Raw genomic sequence first — 21941 nt, forward strand, 5'->3', positions numbered from 1 at the left:
CTGACCTCATGATCCACCCGCCTCGGCCTCCCAAACAGCTGGGATTACAGGCGTGAGCCACCACGCCCAGCCTCATATCTTTGTGAGTCATGATTATACCCTATTTTTAAAATCATCCTTTATAACATTATCAACTATACTTTGATGATGTCATTTTTCCAGGATATGCAAAGAGGTCATGGTCACTGACTCCTTAAGAGTGGAGCCTGACATATGCCTGACAGAGGGTCAATTGTTTAAGGTTATTGAAATTGATTTCATACCTTAAGAAAAAAAAATAGCCCCAGGTCTTGCAGAAGAAGATATAAATTCACAGCACAGTAAGAATAGTTTGAAATACATTTTTAATTTTTGAAAAATCAATATGTAATCTACAAAATATTTTGTTACATGATTAAGGCTCAACCTGTCTTATATTTGCATTGACAGAATATAAAACTGTATTTTAAGTAAAAAATTATAATAGTCATTGTTAAGGAAGTCCTTCTAACTGAATTTATAAGAAAAGGGGCTGTATCACAAGCATAGCTCTGGAATGAAAGGAACTAACATCCTAGAACTGTCTAATATATACATCAGGTTGTAAAATTCCAGCCTTTATTTATGTGCTGGAAAGTATCCTTTTTACATATCTTTTTTTAATGGATAAACTCTTGTGATTCCCACAGAAAAAGGAAATGTTCTTAAATTCAGATCTGCACAAATGATCTACCCATGAATTCATTTACACAGTTAATATGATCCTGTAACTGGAAAGGTGACCAGACTAGTCACAAACTGGTCAACTCCTTGGAAGTCTGCTCATTTGACTCCAAAATGGTCAAACTCACAATGGAGTGATCTAAGCAAAATGAATGCTAGAAAGGAATATTTCCTCCCTCATTCCTTTCCTTCCCCGCTTCCCTCCCCTAAAAGCAAGGGTTTTTTGAAGATCGCTATTCCGGCAAGGGCAGTTCTACTTAATTTGAACCCTACCTGATTTTTCACCTAGAGTTCTGTAGTCACATCTGACCTTCTGCCAGTTCTGAGGTCAGAAGAATTGAATAAGCCTCCCCTCCCTACACAGAATGTTAATTTAACACTAAGTAATGAATATTTAAGGATCCTAATAGATGTGCGAATTAACAATTATGCTGTAACACCCTGCTGTTAATGCTATCAGCTTCTGCATTGCCACGGACAATCCATTTGGGCTTTAGTCCAGCTTTTGCTATTATATTGTCAAGACTGAATCTTGAGATGTCCTGAAGGCCCAGTGGCTTGTGAGTGAATAACCTGGGCGGGGAGGTACCCACAGATACTAGTCAACCTGTGAAGCATGAGGGGCGATTAAGTGAACCCTTTGCTGAATACATTTTGAGGTGTAAATAGTCATTAAGTTCATCCTAATCAGACTGTGAGTTCTTTGTGGGCAGGATGCCATAAAACACACTTAGAAAGGAATGGCAGTAATTAACCCACCTAACTTCACTGGGACCGTGGGCAGCATCAGTTTCGGCCGGGCTCCACATTCGTTCTGAGCAGACTGAAGTCACTCTAGAGTGCGCCCACACCAGATGATAAAGAAAGATGGTAGAATTTTTTTTAATGACATACACACACAGATTTGCCCTACTCTACATCAACAGTGAGCCTCAAGCATATGATATTATAAGCAAGGCATCAAATGAAGTTAAAAAGAGCAATAGCGGCCGGGCATGGTGGCTCACGCATGTAATCCCAGAACTTTGGGAGGCCGAGGCTGGTGGATCACCTGAGGTCAGGAGTTCGAGACTAGCCTGGCCAACATGGGGAAACTCTGTCTGTACTAAAAATACAAAAGAATTTTAGCCAGGCATGGTGGCTTGCGCCTGTAATCCCAGCTAGTTGGAGGCTGAGGCAGGAGAATCCCTTGAACCCAGGAGGCGGAGGTTGCAGTGAGCCAAGATGACACACTGCACTCCAGCCTGGGCAACAGAGTGAGACTCTGTCTCAAGAAAAGTAAAAAATAAAAACAGCCATAACAATTCCTTTCAACCAACCATCACCTATTGCATTCTTTGCCTTTACAGTAAAATAATGAAAAGCAATAAAATCTGCTGATTGATACAGACTAACATAAATGTTTGTCTTAATCTGTTTTTGAACAGATTTCAATGAATGTAATATAATATTAAATATTAAATAAAACACATGAAATAAACTCTGTAGGCCAACACATAAATGTTGTCTGGAAGAACACTAAATCAGTTTTGACTCAAAACAAATCTAGCAAATAGAGAGAAATATCTCCTAATTATGTTTAAGATTCAACATAAATTGAAGGTATATTAATACCACATGGGGGAGTTTGTTTTTCAGACTAAAAACGATACCTGGAATATAGATTTCATAAATTTTAAAATTCTCACTTTTCACTGTAAATGCTGAAAGGAAATTATAAACAGAATTATAACTGCTAATGCTATTGACTTTTCATTAGAAACCAAACTATTATAGTCATTTACTTGACTCTGAAGAATAAAAATGTTGCCTCTTAGAAATCTGGGTAAAATACCAAGTATCTTTCACTTTGCTCACCTTTTAATGAAAAATACTCTAAAATAAGCAGAATTAGCATAAAACAGCATGATAGCAGAACTAGTATAAAATAATCATAATGTGATTTAGACTTCTAAATCTAGAGGCTTGTGTTCATTACAAATAATACTTTATCAAAATATGTCCTTAGAGTCTGTACTTTTGGAAAATAGTATTTATAAATTTTAAAAATTAATCTTTAATATACACAAATATTTTAACTAGTGTCTAATACTCAGATTCCATTTTGAAAGGAATCCTGCCAAGTGAAAGGAAATATGTCTTAGTGATTTATTCTAAAATATGTAGGACAACAGAAATAGCTTCTTTGCAGGACGTGCCAGAAAACAAACACATTTTGAAAATGACAATACAGTAGGAGAGAGACAGGTACCAAATATAGCCAATTATTATTTACCAATGGTAAGAGGACAGGTAAATAAGTAATTCAAAAGCACAGATACTTCCAGATCTACATTTTAGCCTGTGGTTTCAACATCATTCTACACCTAGCCACATTTCAGAGGCAAGAAAGAGGGAAAATTAAGTATTTTGGTTTATGTCTCCTTTGATTCCCTTACCCTCTAGTACAGACACTAAGCAGCAAGAAGAGATGGGAAAAAATAAAGACGGCACCTCAGTAATCCAGGGAGCAAAACAGTCAGCCACTGAGTAATCAAAAATCATACTGGCTGCGGGGTCACACAACGAGTAACAGTGCCTTTGAGTTTCAATAGGAAGCAAAACATCACACGAATTATAGAAACATTTTAGATCGAACCCCTAGGACAAAAACATATGAAAAGCAAAAAATACAGATTGTTCGGTTTTAGGTCTAAACTTCTCTAAACACAGCCATCAGACCTGTCCTAAAACCGCTATTCAGAAGTCATTTCCACTCTACAGTAGCAGGACTTGGTGTGGTTTCGGTGAATTACATATTTGACAAGTGGGCTGTCATCATAAACTCTTGCTACTCCTACTGAGTTATGCAGTCACCAATTTTATCTGGGTCTTCTCCATCGATTTTAATCCACTTCTTTTCTATTTCAACCTGTTATGCAAAAGCAAAACACAGGCAGCATTAACAAATGCAACACAGCACTTACACCTCTTCAGTCCTATTTTACACATGTGGCACAGACTGCACAAACCTCACCCTTTGGACACAGACACAGCCCTCTACCCTCCTACAGTAGCTTCCAAGTGAGGCGCTCTGCTCTCCTTTTGAACAACAGAGCCCCTCAAATCCTCCCCACCAGGGTCAAGTCTTCAAGAGCACCAAAACTGTCTTCTAAGTCAAACGTAGTTTTTATAAAATGTATACAGAATATGTATATTGAAAAAAATTTACAGATCTGACTAGACATATGATCAATTATCCCTCTACCTGAATATATGGCTGTATCACGTATCTAGCCATTGGCCCCCTTAAGATTTATAATGCACCCAAAATTATCTAACTGAAACAAGCCAGCTTACAAACTATTAGGTTGCTGCAAAACTAATGGCAAAAACCGTGATTACTTTTGCAGCAACCTAATAGTAAACCATCTGCTCTTCATCATTTTTGTCTCAGCTCAAATGTCACATCCTCCTGGAGGTCCTCCAGGACTACCCCTGATAAAGCCCTCCAGTCACTCTCTATCCTGTTACCCTATTGTATTACCTTCTTGGAATTTGTTATTAGTTGAAATCATATTTATTTATTTATTTATTTATCTACTAACTATTTTTCGTTTACCCCCACTAGAAACTATGCTCCATGAGGACAGGGACTTTGTCTCTCTGTTCACACTGCTGTGTCCCTGCATGTGGAGCAGTATCTGGCAACAGATAATTACTAAATGGAAGAAAACATTTTGAAACTACCACCAGGTGCAGATCAACTAGTAAATGCTACTAAAGCTAGAAAGACTTTGTAAAGTAATTTTTAATTGTCCACTAAAACTGCATGAACCTGGCATGTCCTGTGAATAGGAAAATAACTATAAACACAGTCTCCATGCGCACTTGACCCACATTTCAGTCACACATAATACATATATACCTAGTGTTGTAGGTCAGGTTCCCCAAGAAATAGACTCTGAGATGGAGATCTGTGTGCAGAAAGTTTACTGGAGAGTGCCGTTGAGTTCAACATTCATGGGGGAGTGAGGCAGGAAATGAAGCTAAATGGGCAGAGAGAGAAGCTGGGATGCAATGTAGTCAGAATGAAGGCTTCTGCCCATGCCCTGGAGAGCTGAAGCTGGGCTGACCTACAGCGTTAGCCCAAGTTGATGGAAAGGGGCCTATACACCCCTGCATAGATTCCAGGAAGGAGGCATGACCTCAGGAAAGGCAGCTATCTTCAGCAGCGGCAATTCCCACCTGCTGGGGAAATACATCCTTCAGGTCTGAAGGGGCTGCACGGGACAGCACTACCTATCATTACTTTCATCAGTAGAAAAAGATAACTGGACCCAAACAGACTTCTAAACAGATAGTCCAAAATAAAGAAAAATCCTGATTCACATTACTATAGTATAGGAAACCCAGTTGATATTAGCGATGTCATGTATAATATCACTATTTTTAATAGAAATAAATCAGTAGAAAATCAGAATGGCAGTAATCATTGCTGCAAGTCAAGCAACACATAGATTTTTAAAATGCTATTTGAGAGGCACATGTTCTCAGGACCTCCTGAGGGCTGTGTAACAGGCAAAATTTAAATTTTTAAAAATAAAATAAATGCTATTAGAAAGTATAAAATGTTGCTCATGTGAAAGACAGAAGGGAAACATACATTCTAAACTGAATCACCTGTCTGTAATGCACTGTTTAATTTTTGTGATTTTTGAAATATTTTCTAGTTAAAAAATACTTTTAGGCCGGGCGTGGTGGCTCACACCTATAATCCCAGCACTTTGGGAGGCCGAGGCAGACAGATCACGAGGTCAGGAGTTCGAGACCAGCCTGGCCAACATGGTGAAACCCCATCTCTACTATAAACACAAAAAATTAGCCAGGCGTGGTGGCAGGCGCCTGTAATCCCAGCTACTCGGGAGGCTGAGGCAGGAGAATTACTTGAACCCAGGAAGCGGAGGTTGCAGTGAGCCGAGACCATGCCACTGCACTCCAACCTGGGCAACAGAGCAAGACTCTGTCTCAAAAAAAAGAAAACCTTTTAAAAAAAATCAGCAAGATGCATCACCATTTCAAGATACTGTGGGAAATATGTGGCAGAAGACATCCATGTATCTACTAAACTTGAGGATAAGAAGGGAAAACAAGTTTAGAAACAGATGTAAGTGTATGTCCTCCTTTAGTTCATCTGCCTAAGAATGCAGAAGACCTGATGGCAAACATTTAAAACTACCATAATACCAGGTTGGATATGGTGGCTCACGCTTATAATCCCAGCACTTTGGGAGGCTGAGGCAGGAGGATCACTTGAGACCAGGAATTTGAGTCCAGCCTGACCAACATAGTGAGATCCCATCTCTATTTAAAAATTTAAAATAAAACTTTAAGCTACCAATAGGCTAGGCATGGTGGCTTACGCTTGTAATCCCAGCACTTGGGGAGGCCAAGATGGTCAGATCACCTAAGGTCGGGAGTTTGAGACCAGCCTAGCCAACATGGCAAAACCCCATCTCTACTAAAAATACAATAATAATAATAATAATAATAATAATAGCTCGGTGTGGTGGTGGGTGTCTGTAATCCTAGTTACTTGAGAGGCTGAGGCAGGAGAATCGCTTGGACCCAGGAGGCGGAGGTTGCAGTGAGCCAAGATCGTGCCACTGCACTCCAGCCTGGGTGAGAGTGAGATACCGTCTTAAAAAAAAAAAAAAAAAAAAAAAAAAAAAAAAACTGAAAACTACCATAATAGAGTAACTCAGCATTTCCTAAAGCATGCTCCACAGAACACTATTCCACAAGATAGGTATAAGTGTTTTACATACACATACCCACACAGACAAGACACAATAGCCAATGAGTTGGGAAAAACTAGGTTAACTAAGTTTAACAAGTTTCCTTATTGCAGGACTTCTTGGGGGCCTTTATTTAACATTAATTTAGTATACGGCATTCCCCAACTTATTTTTTTCTTGGATAATTATATGGGACACATGTTCTGCAGCACATATTTTGAGAAATGGTGTTCTAACATCATAATTTTTATTATAAATATGCTTCTAAATTGTAGATTCATTTTTAATGTCCTGTTTTTCATTGAGAGCTAAATTATTAAGTGTTCCCAACATTCTCCAGAATGGATAGGAAGAACTAAGCTCAATGGTGGCCATCAAGTTTCCATAGCTGAGATCCTCTCTAGGGCAAATCTCACCACACATATACACACACACACAACACATACACGATCACAAAAGACAGCAAAACAAATATTTAAAGCCAAATCAGGTCACAGTTCTAGAAGCTTTGGGATGTACCTGGATGTTGTAGCAAGCTCGCTGCTGAACATGTTTCTGTGGCTGGACATCACTCTCCACTCCCAGAGACCTGACCTCTGTCCTTGAGGCACAGGTGTCAGGCACGGAAAACTGAACAGTAGCAAATGGATACCAATCAGAGGGAATTTCTTGGTCTGATCCAAGCTCTAATTTGTATGACAGACAATGGGGATGATCTAGACCTTGAGGGAAAAAAAAATCAAATAGTCAAAGTATTTTAATGGCCATTGAACATTTATCTTGAACATAAAAGGCACTCATCTCTCTCCTTAATAAGGAATTTCATTAGCACTGCAGCAGTGCAAATTCCATTTAAACAACATACCATGAAAATCTACAATTTTGCACCAACTAGGGGGAAAGCTGTCTGCCATTTTTAAGTACTAGCTTTAAAAACAAGTTCAACTTCATTACTATTTTGAATAAGAATGGTAAAAATATAAAAATAAAAGTATATTACTATATGCAGGCACAGATGAACTCCTAAAAACGTTTTCAATGAGAAATATTACTAATATTAATTAGAAATATTACTATATTTAGCAAATTATATTAGTATATAACAATATAATTACTATATTATAGTAATATAATCTGCTAAATATTTATTTTAAGCAATATTTTTAATATTAATGTTTAATTTATATTAAACAATATAGTAATATTGTTAAACTTAATTGTTTCCCTTAATTAAAAGATACGAGTAATATTTATATTAAACATAATTATTTGGCTACAATGTGCTAAAGACCTGTACAAGCCTCTTTCTCTTAGACTGAGTAACGTCTTATAATTATTAATTTATTCATTTCCTTACCGTCTATATACAGATAACTCAAAAATAAACTTCAGCCCAAATTAAGTCACATTATTTTAAAATTCTGATTTTTAAAAGTTAAACTTAACTTTTCAGAAAATGTTCCAGGCCAAGAATTCTTTTTTCAGTAGAATAAATTATTTTTCCCTACTGTAATTCTCACACATCCTTCCAAAATACTTTGACTGGAACAGCTATACAGAGTAGAGATGGGCATATTGGCCTTTAATATTTTAATCTAATATTGGTTTTCACTCAATTTGTCACTTATTGAGCATCTGTGCTATGCCAGGCCAGGTTCAGTGCCAGACCCAGAGATACTGGATATATTTCAAAGATTTTAGATGAGGGTCATATAGTGTGTGTGTGTGTGTGTGTTATAAGGAAATGAAAAATATTTTCATTGTAATCACTGCAGCAGCTTTACAAACATTCCATGATTCTGTTGCGTTGTTCATAGCATCTCCATATCCAATGTGGCTATCTTTACTTAAATAAATGTATGAGATAAAGAGTAATTTCAAGACCCAGATTAAATTACTGTACCACTGACATAGCTAGAGAAAGAGCATTTCCATCAGAATATAGCTTTAGACACAAAAACAAGAGTTTAAAGGATTTCACTTAATTCTTAAAAGATAAATTACCTTTCGTTCCATACAACCTGTTTCTTGTAGAGTGACTAATAGAATTCTAAGGCTGTAAAAAGCCTTGAGAAGTCATCAATCAATTAACCAACAGATGCTCATTAGCCATCTCTACCACTTACGGGAAGGGTAGGACAACAGTGGCCTCTGAGATGCTCTTAACAACCTGATCACTGCAGGCAAGTGATAACTTCATTCTCATACACACACACCCAGAGAGACTGCAAACTCCATTACTCTTTTTAGTATTCTGTCTGCAGTGAGGATACAGTAAGTACATTTACACTTACTGCAGGCACTCTTCAGTCTTGTTATGGCAAAGTGATTAAGGCTAGGGTTACAAATTGCTTATCTCTCTGAGCCTCAGTTTCTTCATCTAAAAATGTGGATAATGAGGATAACCTGAACCTTATAAGGGCTGTTGTGAGGATTAACCAGTTCATATGCATACAGCACTGGGGCAGTAGTATTCTATAGCAATATAGATGAGCCAGACATATCATTTTGCAAAGTGCTATTCAACTATAAAGCCAGTATTATTTAATTACTATAATTTTGCTAATAAAGGGACTGTGAATGTTACACATTCAGAGTTAAAAATTATACTAGACATGATCTGATACTCACACTTTATAAGAAAAAATTATTTGGGGAAATTTTACGATGAAAATTGAAGAACTAAACCCAAATTGAAGACTTAGTGGTACAAAAAATGTCAGAAACAAAACCTTTCTACCTGCTTTTCTTTAAAAATGGTAAAAGCCTTTTTCCTTTCAAGTTTTCTGGCTTATTTTTTAAGGCTTTTGAAAATGCTAAATGCTCTACAATGTTTAGTAACACACTCCCTCTTCAGACTTTCTGTCCCACAGGGACAGGTGTCATGTCTGTCCTTAGCACAATGTCTGTCATGTTTGGGGCTTAACAGATTATTTTCAAATTCACCAATTAATGAATAAAAGATAGAGGAAAATCGTGTTGTCTCAGTGCTGACCACCAGGGGGAACTGTCCAGCTTTGGTCGTTGTTCACTCAACATAATTCCTTTTCTCAGGACGGGGAATGTAAATCACAAAATCTTAGGTCTAGTTGATATCCAGTCCCTCCTGAACCAAAATATTTTACACCTGAAACTGAACTGTTAGAGGGCCGAAGGGAAAGAATAGCAAGAGGATGACAGAGTGGAGGAGAAGAGAGCAACCAATGTGCTGATGACAGGGCAGAAGAAAAAAAGAGAAAAGTCGAAAAATTGGGAAGTTAGAGGTAGATATATTTAATTGATCCTCCACCACTCTCATTCCCCTTAATAATTCTGTGCCACCATATACACCTCCTCTGGCTAACCAGCATCCTCATTTGTCTTCAGCTGTCTTTCTCTTTTTTCCTTTCTCTTTCTCTCTCTACCACCCCAACAAAGCCTAAGCTCCTCTGCTGTCATTCACACCTTAGTATGAATGAAGTCTGTGAGCTAGTGCCTCAGGCAAACCTTTGTTGAAAAATGAAAGACCTGCCCACTGTCAAAGGAATACTAAGCATTGACAAGCTGGTTAGAAGGGACATTAAGGGACCAGCAGCCCTCCCCACCTTTCCAGAAATCACAGGTGATTTCCCCAATAAAAAAGGTCAATCCTGATCCCTCAAATTCCCAGGAAGGAAAAAAAAATTTTTTAAAAAGTTTTATAATTAGAACATAGTAGACTAGTTTATATGTTCTTGCCAGGTGCGGTAGCTTATACCTATAATCCCAGCACTCGGAAGGCCAAGGCGGGTGGGTTGCCTGAGCTGAGAAGTTCGAGACCAGCCTGAGCAACACGGCAAAACCCCATCTCTACCAAAAATACAAAAAATTAACCAGGCGTGGTGGCACGTGCTGTGGTCCCAGCTACTTGGGAGGCTGAGGTGGGAGGATGGCTTGAGCCTGGGAGGTAGAGGTTGCAGTGAGCTGAGACCTCGCCACTGCACTCCAGTGCTATTCATTCAGTTTCCATTTTCGAAGTATCTTTTCAAATAATGCAAAGTTTTCCGAGACTATCTTGAAAAGGATAAAATTTTAAAGAGCTTGTTAAAAACTTTATGTTCTCTAAATACACAACTGATCTAAAAGTCATATAGAAAAATAGAGATGCATTCTGGGATCCTGCTATTCTAAGCGTGTTCCTTGGGCCAGATGCATTGCCGTCACATCAGCACTTGTTAGAAACACAGTATTCCAGATCCCACTTGTTCCGTCAAAATCCACATTTTAACAAGGTGATTCCTGGGCACACAAAAGTTTGAGAAGTACTGCCTTAGGACAAAGATTTCCTCTCTGCTCCAACCTTATTATTACCCTACTTCTCAAGAGGCAAATTAGCTTATAGCCTGCCCTGGCACCCTCTCACTCTCTGCATTGCCCTCCCCACCCCCTCAACGGAGAAGCTTGGGGCAGGGCCCTGTAATCCCAGAAATGTCCTGCCCCAAGCCAGGCCCACAGCTGCACCATGCCCTCTGGACGCCACCTGACACAGCCCCACTGTGTTTTCCCTGGGCCTCCTCTTTGTGCACAGACCTGATCTCAATAAAGCAGCTGTGATCCCAAAGGATTTGTTCAGTGAATTATCACTGTGTAATTGACTGAAATGCCTGTAAAATGTTGTCCTCTGTGGGCCTGGTGATATGACGGTTTTACAAAAGAATTCCTGAAGGCCAAGTTCAGGTCCAGCCAGTTTCCCTGGAAATGTCCATTCTTGTCATTGTTCTTGGTGAGCTCCACTGCTAATAAATACTCATGGGAGGCCGGGTGCAGTGGCTCATGCCTATAATCCCAGCACTTTGGGAGGCCAAACTGGGCAGGTCACGAGGTCAGGAGTTTGAGACCAGCCTGGCCAATATGGCGAAACCCCATCTCTACTAAAAATACAAAAATTAGCCAGGCGTGGTGGTGCGCACCTGTAGTCCCAGCTACTCGGGAGGCTGAGGCAGAAGAATCTCTTGAACACAGGAGGTGGAGGTTGCAGTGAGCCAAGATCGTGCCATTGCACTCCAGCCTGGGTGGCAGAGCGAGACTCCGTCTCATAAATAAATAAATAAATAAATAAATAAATAAATAAATACTCATGGGAGAGCAATAACAGAGCTCTAGAAGACAAAGGCATATGCAAAGCAGGGAGGAATGATCTCTGCCTAGGGGATCAGGTCAGTAGTCTCAACCCTGGCTGCATGAGCCTTTATAAACATCAACACCTGGGCCTCATCTTCATAGAGCCCGATTAGTAGGGGATGGGGCCCAAATATGGGTATGTGTTTGAAGCTTTAATGATGCTAACATGTGGCCAGGACTGGGAAACAGACTTTAAAAGGATGAGTGATGAGAAGATTCCAGGCTATCTCGGCTAATGGCACCATTGCCCACCTATCCACCACAGCCAGAGCCCCTGACCTTCTCCCATTCCCTCCCTTTCCCTCATGCCCATACAGAATCTGTCATCACTTAGGGGCACCTCCCCTGAATTCGCTCACCCATCTCTTGCCTCTCTCTCTGCCACTGCCTTTGCTCAGCATCCCTCACCTCCTCCCAACTTACCTGTGTCTATAATCTACTCCTAAATCTTTCCTCTGCACTGCATGCCATCCTTTCTGAAACAAGATATGATTCTGTAGCAGTCATGCCTGAAAACAACCCTGAGGCCCTGTTGACAGATAAACTTCACACCCCACAGCATGGCCCACAAGGTCTTAATACACTGGTCTCTTCCCCGACCACTCCCTCAGCCCCAAAACTTAGGTAAGATCCCCCACCCACACACCTGTGGTTCTGCTGTTTCTTTCTTTGATGGAAACTCTATTGACTCTCCCAGCCATCAGCTCTTCAGTGAAGCCCTCCCTAGTCCCCAGGCAGTTTATTACCCTTTCCTCTGGGATCCCTAAGTGCATATGTTTGTCCAAGCCTGGAACTATGCACTTTTCCACAGTGCATTTGGGTAGCCGCTTCAGAGTCTGTCTCACCTTCTAGACTGTTAAGTTTCTGGTAGAGTAGGAATCATGTTTGTGTCTGTATCTCTTAAAACACTCAGCACAGAACCTATACCTAGAAGAACTTTAGTAGATGTTTGTGGAGTAAATGAGTGAGCCTCCTTCTCAATAAATTCTTGTTGATTGGATCAGTTAACTACACCATTGACTCTGAAAAAAATGCAGTGTTATAAACAGGATCATTTTCACAAAAAGCTTCATACATGTCTGCACTCCCAAAATTAGAAAAGATGATTGGTATGGTTTCTCAGTTTGAAAAATAAGTGTGGTTACCCTGGCCAGGCTTTAGCCAAGTGCTTATTTCCTTCAGGGCCTCCCAGAGCACCTGCTCTAAGTAGAGCAATAGGAATGGACTACAAAGGGAGCCTGTGCTGTTGTCCCTCTGACACCACGTGGGCAAGCCCACAGCCTGAGCCTATTGTGCTTCTCTCTCAAAAGCATAATTACCACTTCAAGTCTATGCAAAAACTGCTTTGGACCTTTTGTTCTAGTCCTCGAGACCATCTCTAGGATCAACGAAAAACAACGGGAGTTAGTTTATCACCCAGATTTCAGGGGAAACCTGCAGATCCAGGAGGTTCCAATAGGCATTCCAGCCTGCCTGACTTTCTGCCTGCCTCTCTTTCCCTTTTTGTTGAGCAAAACAAAAGCTAATACTCTGATTTTGTTTAAACCCTCTAACCTAAAACTAGCACAAGTAACTTTTAGAATAGATCATTTGGAACCTTGTATGAAGACCTTAAAACTGGTTTCTCTGGCATGATGATGCAAATGGTTCAATTTGCCTCTCTAGCCAAGTTATAAAAGAAAGCAGGGGCCAGGCACGGTGGCTCACTCCTCTAATCCCACCACTTTGGGAGGCCGAGGCGGGTGGATCACCTGAGGTCAGGAGTTTGAGACCAGCCTGGCCAACATGGTGAAACCCCATCTCTACACAAAATATAAGAAATTAGCCGGGTGTGGTGGTGCGGGCCTGTAATCCTAGCTACTTGGGAGGTTCAGCCACTAGAATTGCTTGAACCCAGGAGGCAGCGGTTGCAGTGAGCCAAGATTGCACCACTGCACTCCATCCTGGGCGACAGAGCAACACTCCATCCCAAAAAAAGAAAAAAACAAGAAAGCAGGAAACAGTATCTCAGTGGATTATATCATAGAAGATACTGACCTTCCCTCCCATCACAGCAGAGTTGATCAGAATGTGCTGTTTGAGACCATTCACTGTGACCAGGCTGCACCATCACCACCTCACTCTGCCCTAAGCCTGAGCTATCCTTGCTAGTGTGGGGGAACTGAACATAATTAATCTGAGTCTTGAGAATGCTGTGGGGTGAAAGTTGGCATTAATGAAGAAGGGTATGGGGTGTCAGGAAGAAAGACAATGTAGGAACTTCCCTTCTGCACAGGGTCCTGGAGCTCCTCAGCTCACTAGGCCTGTGTCTCTCACCTGAAGGATCCTGCCCATAGCTCAAGCTCTCATCAGTCAACAGATGTTAAACCAACAAACAGAGAGTCATGGACAAGGTGGTCCCATGGCCTCCAGGGTACGGGCAGTGCTGCCTCTCAAGTCAATTGTAGTCTGGGGCTTGCTCTTCTGGTTCTACAACTTTACAACACCTGGAGAGCAGTGTTCTTCCCTCTGGCTACACCTTATATCTGGAGTGATCTTAAAATACTTGGAATCTGGCTCCCTCCCCCGCCCACCCCTGCCAGAGATTCTGATTTAATTAGCATGAAGTGAAACCTAAACACTGAGATGATTTAAAAGCTTTCAAGTTATTCTAATACAGTCAGGTTTGGCCAGGCATGGTGGCTCACACCTGTAATCCCAACACTTTGGAAGGCCAAGGCAGGTGGATCACTTGAGGTCAGGAGTTCAAGACCAGTCTGGCCAACATGGGAAAACCCCGTCTCTACTAAAAATACAAAAACTAGCCAGGCGTGGTGGCTCACGCCTGTCGTCCCAGCTACTCGGGAGGCTGAGGCAGGAAAATCACTTGAACCTGGGAGGCAGAGGTTGCAGTGAGCTATCGCACTGCACTCCAGCCTGAGCAACAGAGCAAGACTCCATCTCAAAATAATAATAATAATAATATAGCCAGGTTTGAGAAACACTGCCATAAGGCCACCCCAAAGAAAAATGCTTCCTCTGAAGTCCACAGCCTGGAGGGGTCTAGAGGAGCTTAAATTTCTCTGAAGGACTACAGCAGCTGTGAGCCATCTGGAAACAGGGATCAGATTTTTATTTATCTTTATCCCCAGCACTTGATGTGGCACTTGGTATACAGTAAGTACTCAGTAAAGATTTGGATGGATGGGCCGGGCGCAGTGGCTCAAGCCTGTAATCCCAGCACTTTGGGAGGCCGAGGCGGGAGGATCACAAAGTCAGGAGTTTGAGACCACCCTGGCCAATATGGTGAAACCCTGTCTCTACCGAAATACAAAAATTAGCCAGGCATGGTGGTGGGCGCCTGTAGTTCCAGCTACTCTGGAGGCTGAGGCAGGAGAATCACTTGAACCCGAGAGGCGGAGGTTGCAGTAAGCCGAGATTGTGCCACCGCACTCCACCTGGGTGAGAAAGTGAGACTCTTGTCTCAAAAAAAAAAAAAGAAAAAAGAAAAAAAAGATTTGGATCAATGGATGGATGGATCGATGCATGGATGAATGCATCAACTCAGGTCCCCCATCCCCACCCTCAATTTAACTCCAGAGACCAGTGACCAGTGCTCTGCTAGGGGGAAAAAAAAAAAAACAAAACAACCAACAACCCTCATCTAAAATAGGGAAGAGCTCTAATTTTAAAATTTGGTTTTTGACTTTATTATATTATGCCAACTACTACTTACTTACTACTCCAAAATAAATGTGGTACTGTAACTGTCTTTTCAAGTTCTGACTTCTAGATAATTTTTTATTTGCAAAATTTTAAAAAAATTAACTGAATTTTTAACACTCACGTGTGTCCACCTAATTCTAAAACAACCAGTTTAGGCCAGATGAGGTGGCTCACACCTGTAATACTAGCATTTTGGGAGGCCAATGTGGGAGGATCCCTTGAGCCCAGGAATTCAAGAGCAGCCTGGGCAACATAGGGAGACCCCGTCTCTACTAAAAAACAAAAAATTAGCCAGGCACGATGGTATGCATCTGTAATCCCAGGTACTGAGGAGGCTGAAGCAGGAAGATCACTTGAGCCTGGGAAGTGGAGGCTGCAGTGAGCCATGATCGTGCCACTGCACTCCAGCCTGGATGACAGAGTGAGATGCCATGTCAAAAACAAAAACAATACAAGTTGAGATGGCCAAATGGGTGAATTCAGTCAACAAAAATCAATTTGGGTAAAAATGAAAGCAGTCTTATTTCAAAGAGCAGGGAGCAAACCTAAGGAAGAAGTGGTATCGGCTGAGAATGCAAAGAAGTTCAGGTATATTCATGGATGACAGATCTTTAAAGATTAATTAGGGAATCTCAGCTATATTAGAAATATTTTTAACATTTGAAGTTGATGCGTTAATCTCAACCATGGATATCAACGAATTTTCTCTTAGTGCCGCCATCCACAACAAATTCCTAGCCTAGCATGGTATTTCATATGATATTTAAAAAATGTTCAACAGTTAAACTTATCTGGTAGAAATAGGTGCAAAAGGAAACAAATAAACCAGCTGTTTAGCTAAATGTTCCATCTCCCACCCCAAAGCACAGCCTCAGCTGACAAATTGCCATCTGTCTCTACCTGGTTTCAACCCAAGGAGGAAGGTGAGAATATTTAAGCTATTTCCCATGAAAATAAACTTGGGGTGTTGAATATTTACTTGAATTTTTGTCTGGAAGCCGATCTATCTTCCATACCACTGCCTGGTAGGCACTCTCATATTTTGCTGACCCCACAGTGACTTGAATGACAGGTTCAGATTCAAGTTCATGTAAACTCCCCAGACATGCTCGGCGGTTCATTTTGGCTTTCAGAGACTTCTGCCTCTGGAGGTTCATGGTCCAAAAGGCCTTGATCCACTGCGATGGGACAGGAAAGTGTATCATTATATTGTCACAGGACCTTAAGGAACCAGCATAGGATGACCTCTGCGCCAATGAGGCCATGTTGACAAAAGCCTGAAGTTCCACGTATGCTCCCTGGACCACCACTACAGACTTCAAGGAAAAGGGAAGATTATCCCCATTATACAAAGTCTTGAAACGCATCAGCTCAAACCGGCAGGCATCCAGAGGTACAAACTTAATGATTCTTGATTGCTCAAATTCTTGTACATTCACACACTTATGAAAATGGTAGTCAAGAATATCAATCCCCTTTTTTTCTGAGTCCTTCTCATAATAGGATTCATCTCGCTTCGGCAGCTCAAGGTCATTCAAGGTTAAAAAGCATTCCAGGTTCCCATTCACAAAGCAGAGGCAATAAATTTGAGTTATCACAGCACTTTCAACAAATTTTCCTTCTTTTGTGACTTTACCCCAAAAGTTGTCCACAATTTCCAAGGAAATTTCTTGCTCCTCGTAGTTCTTTTTTGGTTTTGAAACAGCTGGCAACTTCATCAGCTCCTCCTCCACAGTAGTCAGAAAGTCCAGGAAGTCATGGTACGATGTGGACCCCAACTTCAGCATCTGCTCTATGTCTGGTTCATGAACTACTTCTGTCTTAGAATGGTATTTCCTTTTTTCTGTGTAAGACACATGTTCAATCTTCACAGTGTGGATTTTTCCTGCTACACCGAAGTTCTCAACCTTGGGTTCAGAAAGCCTACAATATGGATCAAGCTGTATCTCTTTAAATGGTTTTTCTAATCCCTGTTCATAATACATCTGCAAAATTCCTCCAGGCAAAACTTTCAGAAAAATTGGTCCCCATTGCCGGGAAGACATCATATTCTTCTTTTCAGGAATTCTCAGCATGAAAGACCATCCGGATTTTGGCTGACTCCTGAAGAGTGTGTGGGGGACAAAGGAAGAGGCATTTTCTTCAGCACATAGACAGTGTATAGACAAACTTCTAAGTGAGTCTTGGTTCTCAGCTGACCGGAGATGTTCAAGCTTCTCACAGATATAGTTGAGTGAACACTTATTTAGGCTTTTTTGGTCAATAGGCATCTCCTTGTTTCTTGATGAGAACATCTTTTTGCTTCCTGGTGGGTCAAGGGTGAAATGGGAATCACTGCCTTCATCTTTCCAAAATGGACTTGAAAAAGCACAGTCCTCTCGAAAATACTGAAACTGGGGGAGATCATCACTTTGGAATCCTAGGCTTTCAGCCTGTTGAGGATTAACTTCATCTGGAAGACCTACTTTGGGAGTTGGATGTGTACATGAGTGGTCACTGGGTAACAAGGCATGGGATAAACATGTTAGTCTGGTAGGCAGTAAGGAAGATTCTCCTCCTGATATTGCGAGTGGGCTGTCTGAAGATGATTCTGGAATAGGATAAAGCACATGAGTCCCTGCTTTGGGGATGCCAGGAAAACCTGGGAAGTCTTTGGTAGGTGTAGAAAGAGGAGAGTTACTTGGAGGTCCTGGACTGAAATAAAAGTCTACAACGGGGGAGGAGAGAGGAGTGCTGCTGGTGGAGGAAGATCCACTGGGAAATTCCCTGAGGCCAGGAAGGTTCAGCTTCAGTCCATTTGGTCTACAGACACCTTGATTCTCCAGAGGAAAATTCTTTGACTTTTGAGAAGATTGAACAGCAGGATCATCATCAAAGGTGACCCAGTTGCCTGGATTTGTGGAGCACATCTTTGGGATAAGATTGTGGTCTTGTCAAGAAATCAAATAGGTTGTCTCTGTTAAAAAAATAAAATAAAGAGAAAATAGGTATATAAAATGAAGGGGAGAATCATTACTAAATGTCTTTAGTTCTGATAAATGCTTAAAAATTATAATTCTGTTGGTGGCTAAGTGGATTAAAAAAAAAACATGATCCAACTGTATGCTGTCTATAAGGTACTCACTTTAGATTTAAAGACACACATATGCTGAAAGTGAAAGGATGAAAAAAGATATTCCATGCAAATGTTATCCAAGAGAGAGCAGGAGTAGCCATGCTTAAGCAAAATAAACTTTAAGTCAAAAACTATCATAGGAGACAAAGAAGGACATAATATAATGACAAAAGAGTCAATTCACTAGGAAGACATAACAATTATAAATATATATTAACCCAGCTGGGAATGGTGGCTCACAACTGTAATCCCAGCACTTTGGGAGGCCGAGGCAAGAGGGTCACCTGAGGTCAGCAGTTCGAGAGCAGTCTGGCCAACATAGCAAAACCCTGTCTCTACAAAAAAATACAAAAATTAGCCAAGCATGGTGGTGGGCACCTGTAATCCCAGCTACTCGAGAAGCTGAGTCAGGAGAATCTCTTGAACCTGGGAGGCAGAGGTTGCAGTGAGCTGAGATAGTGCCATTGCACTCCAGCCTGGGTGATGGAGTGAAACTCCATCTCAAAATATATATATATTTATATATCCAACATCAGAGCACCCAAATATATGAAGCAAACATTAACAGAACTGAAGAGAGAAATAGATAGCCACCCACTAATAATTGGAGATTTCAACACCATACTTTCAACAATACACAGAACATCCAGACAGAAGACCACTAAAGAAACAATAGATTTGAACACTATAAACTCAACTAAACTGCCAGATATATACAGAACATTCCACCTAACAGCAGCAGAACACATATTCTTCTCAAGCACACACAGAACATTCACCAAAGCAGATCACGTTAGGTTACAAAACAAATCTTAACAAATGTGAGAAGATTGAAATCACACAAACATTTTTTCTAACCACAATGGAATAAAACTAGAAATTAATAATAGAAGGAAAACTAAAAAATTCACAAATATTTGAAAATTAACATACTCTTGAACAACCAATGGATCAAAGAAGAAATATAAAAGGAAATTAGAAAATATCTTGAGACAAATGAAAATGAAAACACAGCACACCAAAACAGTACTCACAGGGAACTTTATAGCCACAAATGCGCCACTGCACTCCAGCCTGGGCAACACAGTGAGACTCCGTCTCAAAAAAAAAAAAGGAAGAAAGAGGGCTGGGTGCAGTGGCTCACATCTATAATCCCAGCACTTTGGGAGGCTGAGGAGAGCGGATCACCTGAGGTCAGGAGTTCGAGACCAGCCTGGCCAACATGGAGAAACCCCATCTCTACTAAAAATACAAAAAATTAGCTGGGCATGGTGGCACACACTTGTATTCCCAGCTATTCAGGAGGCTGAGGCAGGAAAATCGCTTGAGCCCGGGAGGCAGAGGTTGCAGTGAGCAGAGACTGTGTCATTACTCTCCAGCCTGGGCAAGGAGAACGAAACTTTGTCTCAAACAAAAAAAAAAAGTGGTATTGAAAAAACTTGATATCCACATGCAAAAGAGTGAAACTAAACTGTAATCTTATACCAGAGATGTCTAATCTTTTGGCTTCCCTCAGCCACATTGGAGGAAGAATTAAGGCCAGGCACAGTGGCTCACGCCTATAATCCCAGCACTTTGGGAGGCCAAGGTGGGTAGATCACTTGAGGTCAGGAGTTAGAGATCAGCCTGGCCAACATGGCAAAACCCAGCCTCTACTAAAAATACAAAAGTTAACCAAGCATGGTGGTGGGTACCTGCCCAAAAATTAGCCAGGCATGGTGGTGGGCAGGAGAATTGCTTGAACCTGAGAGGAGGAGGTTGCAGTGAGCTGAGATCGCACCATTGCACTCCAGCCTGGGCGACAGAGAGAAACTCTATATCAAAAAAAAAAAAAAAAAAAAAAAAAAAAGGAAGGAGGAGAAGGAGGAGAAGGAGGAGAAAGAGGAGGCGGAGAAGGAGGAGAAGGAGAAAAAGGAGAATTAGAATTGTGTTGGGCCACACACAAAATACACTAACACTACAGATAGCTGATGAGTTAAAAAAAGAAAAAAAAGGATCTCATGTTTTAAGAAAGTTTACAAATTTGTGTTAGGCAGCATTCAAAGCCGTCCTGGACTACATGTAGCCTGTGGGCCGCACGTTGGACAAGCTTGTCTTATATCATACACAACCATCAACTCAACATGGATGGAAGAGGCTGGGTGCAGTGGCTCACACCTGTAATCCCAACAACTTTGGGAGGCCAAGGTGGGTGGATCACCTGAGGTCAGAAGTCCAAGGCCAGCGTGGCCAACATGGTGAAACCCCGTCTCTACTAAAAATACAAAAAAATTAGCCAGGCCTGGTGGCACACACCTGTATTCCAAGCTACTCTGGAGGCTAAGGCAGGGGAATTGCCTGGGAGGCAGAGGTTGCAGTAAGCCAAGGTTGTGTCACTGCACTTCAGCCTGGGCGACAGAGCAAAACTCCGTCTCAAAAAAAAATAGATAAAAGATTTAAACATAAGACTTGAAACTATAAAACTCTGGGGGTTTTTTTGTTTTTTTGTTTTTTTTTTTTTTGGCCGGGCGCAGTGGCTCATGCCTGTAATCCCAGCACTTTGGGAGGCCGAGGTGGACAGATCACCTGAGGTCAGGAGTTGGAGATCAGCCTGGGCAACATGGTGAAATCGCATCTCTACTAAAAATATAAAAAATAGCCGGGAGTGGTGGTGGACGCCTGTAATCCCAGCTACTCAGGAGGCTGAGGCAGGAGAATCGCTTGAACCCAGGAGGTGGAGGTAGCAGTGAGTCAAGACTGTGCCATTGCACTCCAGCCTGGGCAACAAGAGTGAATCTCCACCCCTACAAAAAACAAACAAACAAAAAAACCTGGGTTTTTTTCTTTTTTTTTTTATGAGACGGAGTCTCGCTCTGTCGCTCAGGCTGAAATGCAGTGGCCCGATCTCAACTCACTGCAACATCCGCCTCCCTGGTTCAATCAATTCTCCTGCCTCAGCCTCCTGAGTAGCTGGGATTACAGGCAAGCACCACCACGCCCGGCTAATTTTGGTATTTTTAGTAGAGATGGGGTTTCCCCACGTTGGTCAGGCTGGTCTCAAACTCCCGACCTCGTGATCTGCCCACCTCGGCCTCCCAAAATGCTGGGATTACAGGGATGAGCCACCGCGCCCGGTGAAAACTATAAAACTCTTAGAAAAAAATGCAGAGGAAAATCTTCATAACATTGGTCTTGGCAATGATTTCTTGGATATGACAGCAAAGCACAGGCAACAAAAGCAAAAACAGAAAAGTGAGACACCATTAAACTTAAAAGTTTCTGCACAGCAAAGGAAACAATCAACAGAGTAAAAAGGTAACATAAAGAATAGGAGAAAATATTTGCAAATGGTATTTCTGTCTTTCTTTTTTTCTTTTTTCTTTTTTTGAGACGGAATCTCGCTCAGTCACCCAGGCTGGAGTGCAGTGGCGCGATCTTGGCTCACGGCAAGCTCCATCTCCCAGGTTCACGCCATTCTCCTGCCTCAGCCTCCCAAGTAGCTGGGACTACAGGTGCCCGCCACC

General features: G+C 41.4%; 1 protein-coding gene across 3 annotated transcripts in view; it reads right to left on the reverse strand.

The window, feature by feature from the left end:
- Window positions 1–325: 325 nt before the first annotated feature.
- STON1 (stonin 1) overlaps window positions 326–21941 on the reverse strand; it is a 65278-nt gene continuing 43662 nt past the window's right edge. For 2 of the 3 annotated variants that reach the window (XM_016942819.4, XM_024353821.2), the window contains 3 exons: window positions 16303–18279; window positions 6999–7201; window positions 328–3613 (listed from right to left, as the gene is read on the reverse strand). In XM_016942819.4, coding sequence (XP_016798308.2) covers window positions 3539–3613; window positions 6999–7201; window positions 16303–18232 — 2208 coding nt within the window. In that variant the 5' untranslated portion in view covers window positions 18233–18279 and the 3' untranslated portion in view covers window positions 328–3538. Of the gene's footprint in view, window positions 3614–6998; window positions 7202–16302; window positions 18280–21941 lie in introns of those variants that run through there. The other variant, NM_001204825.4, reaches the window with a different exon arrangement.

The sequence above is a fragment of the Pan troglodytes genome, chromosome 12, assembly GCF_028858775.2.
Source record: "Pan troglodytes isolate AG18354 chromosome 12, NHGRI_mPanTro3-v2.0_pri, whole genome shotgun sequence".
In the NCBI taxonomy this organism is placed as follows: Eukaryota; Metazoa; Chordata; class Mammalia; order Primates; family Hominidae; genus Pan; species Pan troglodytes.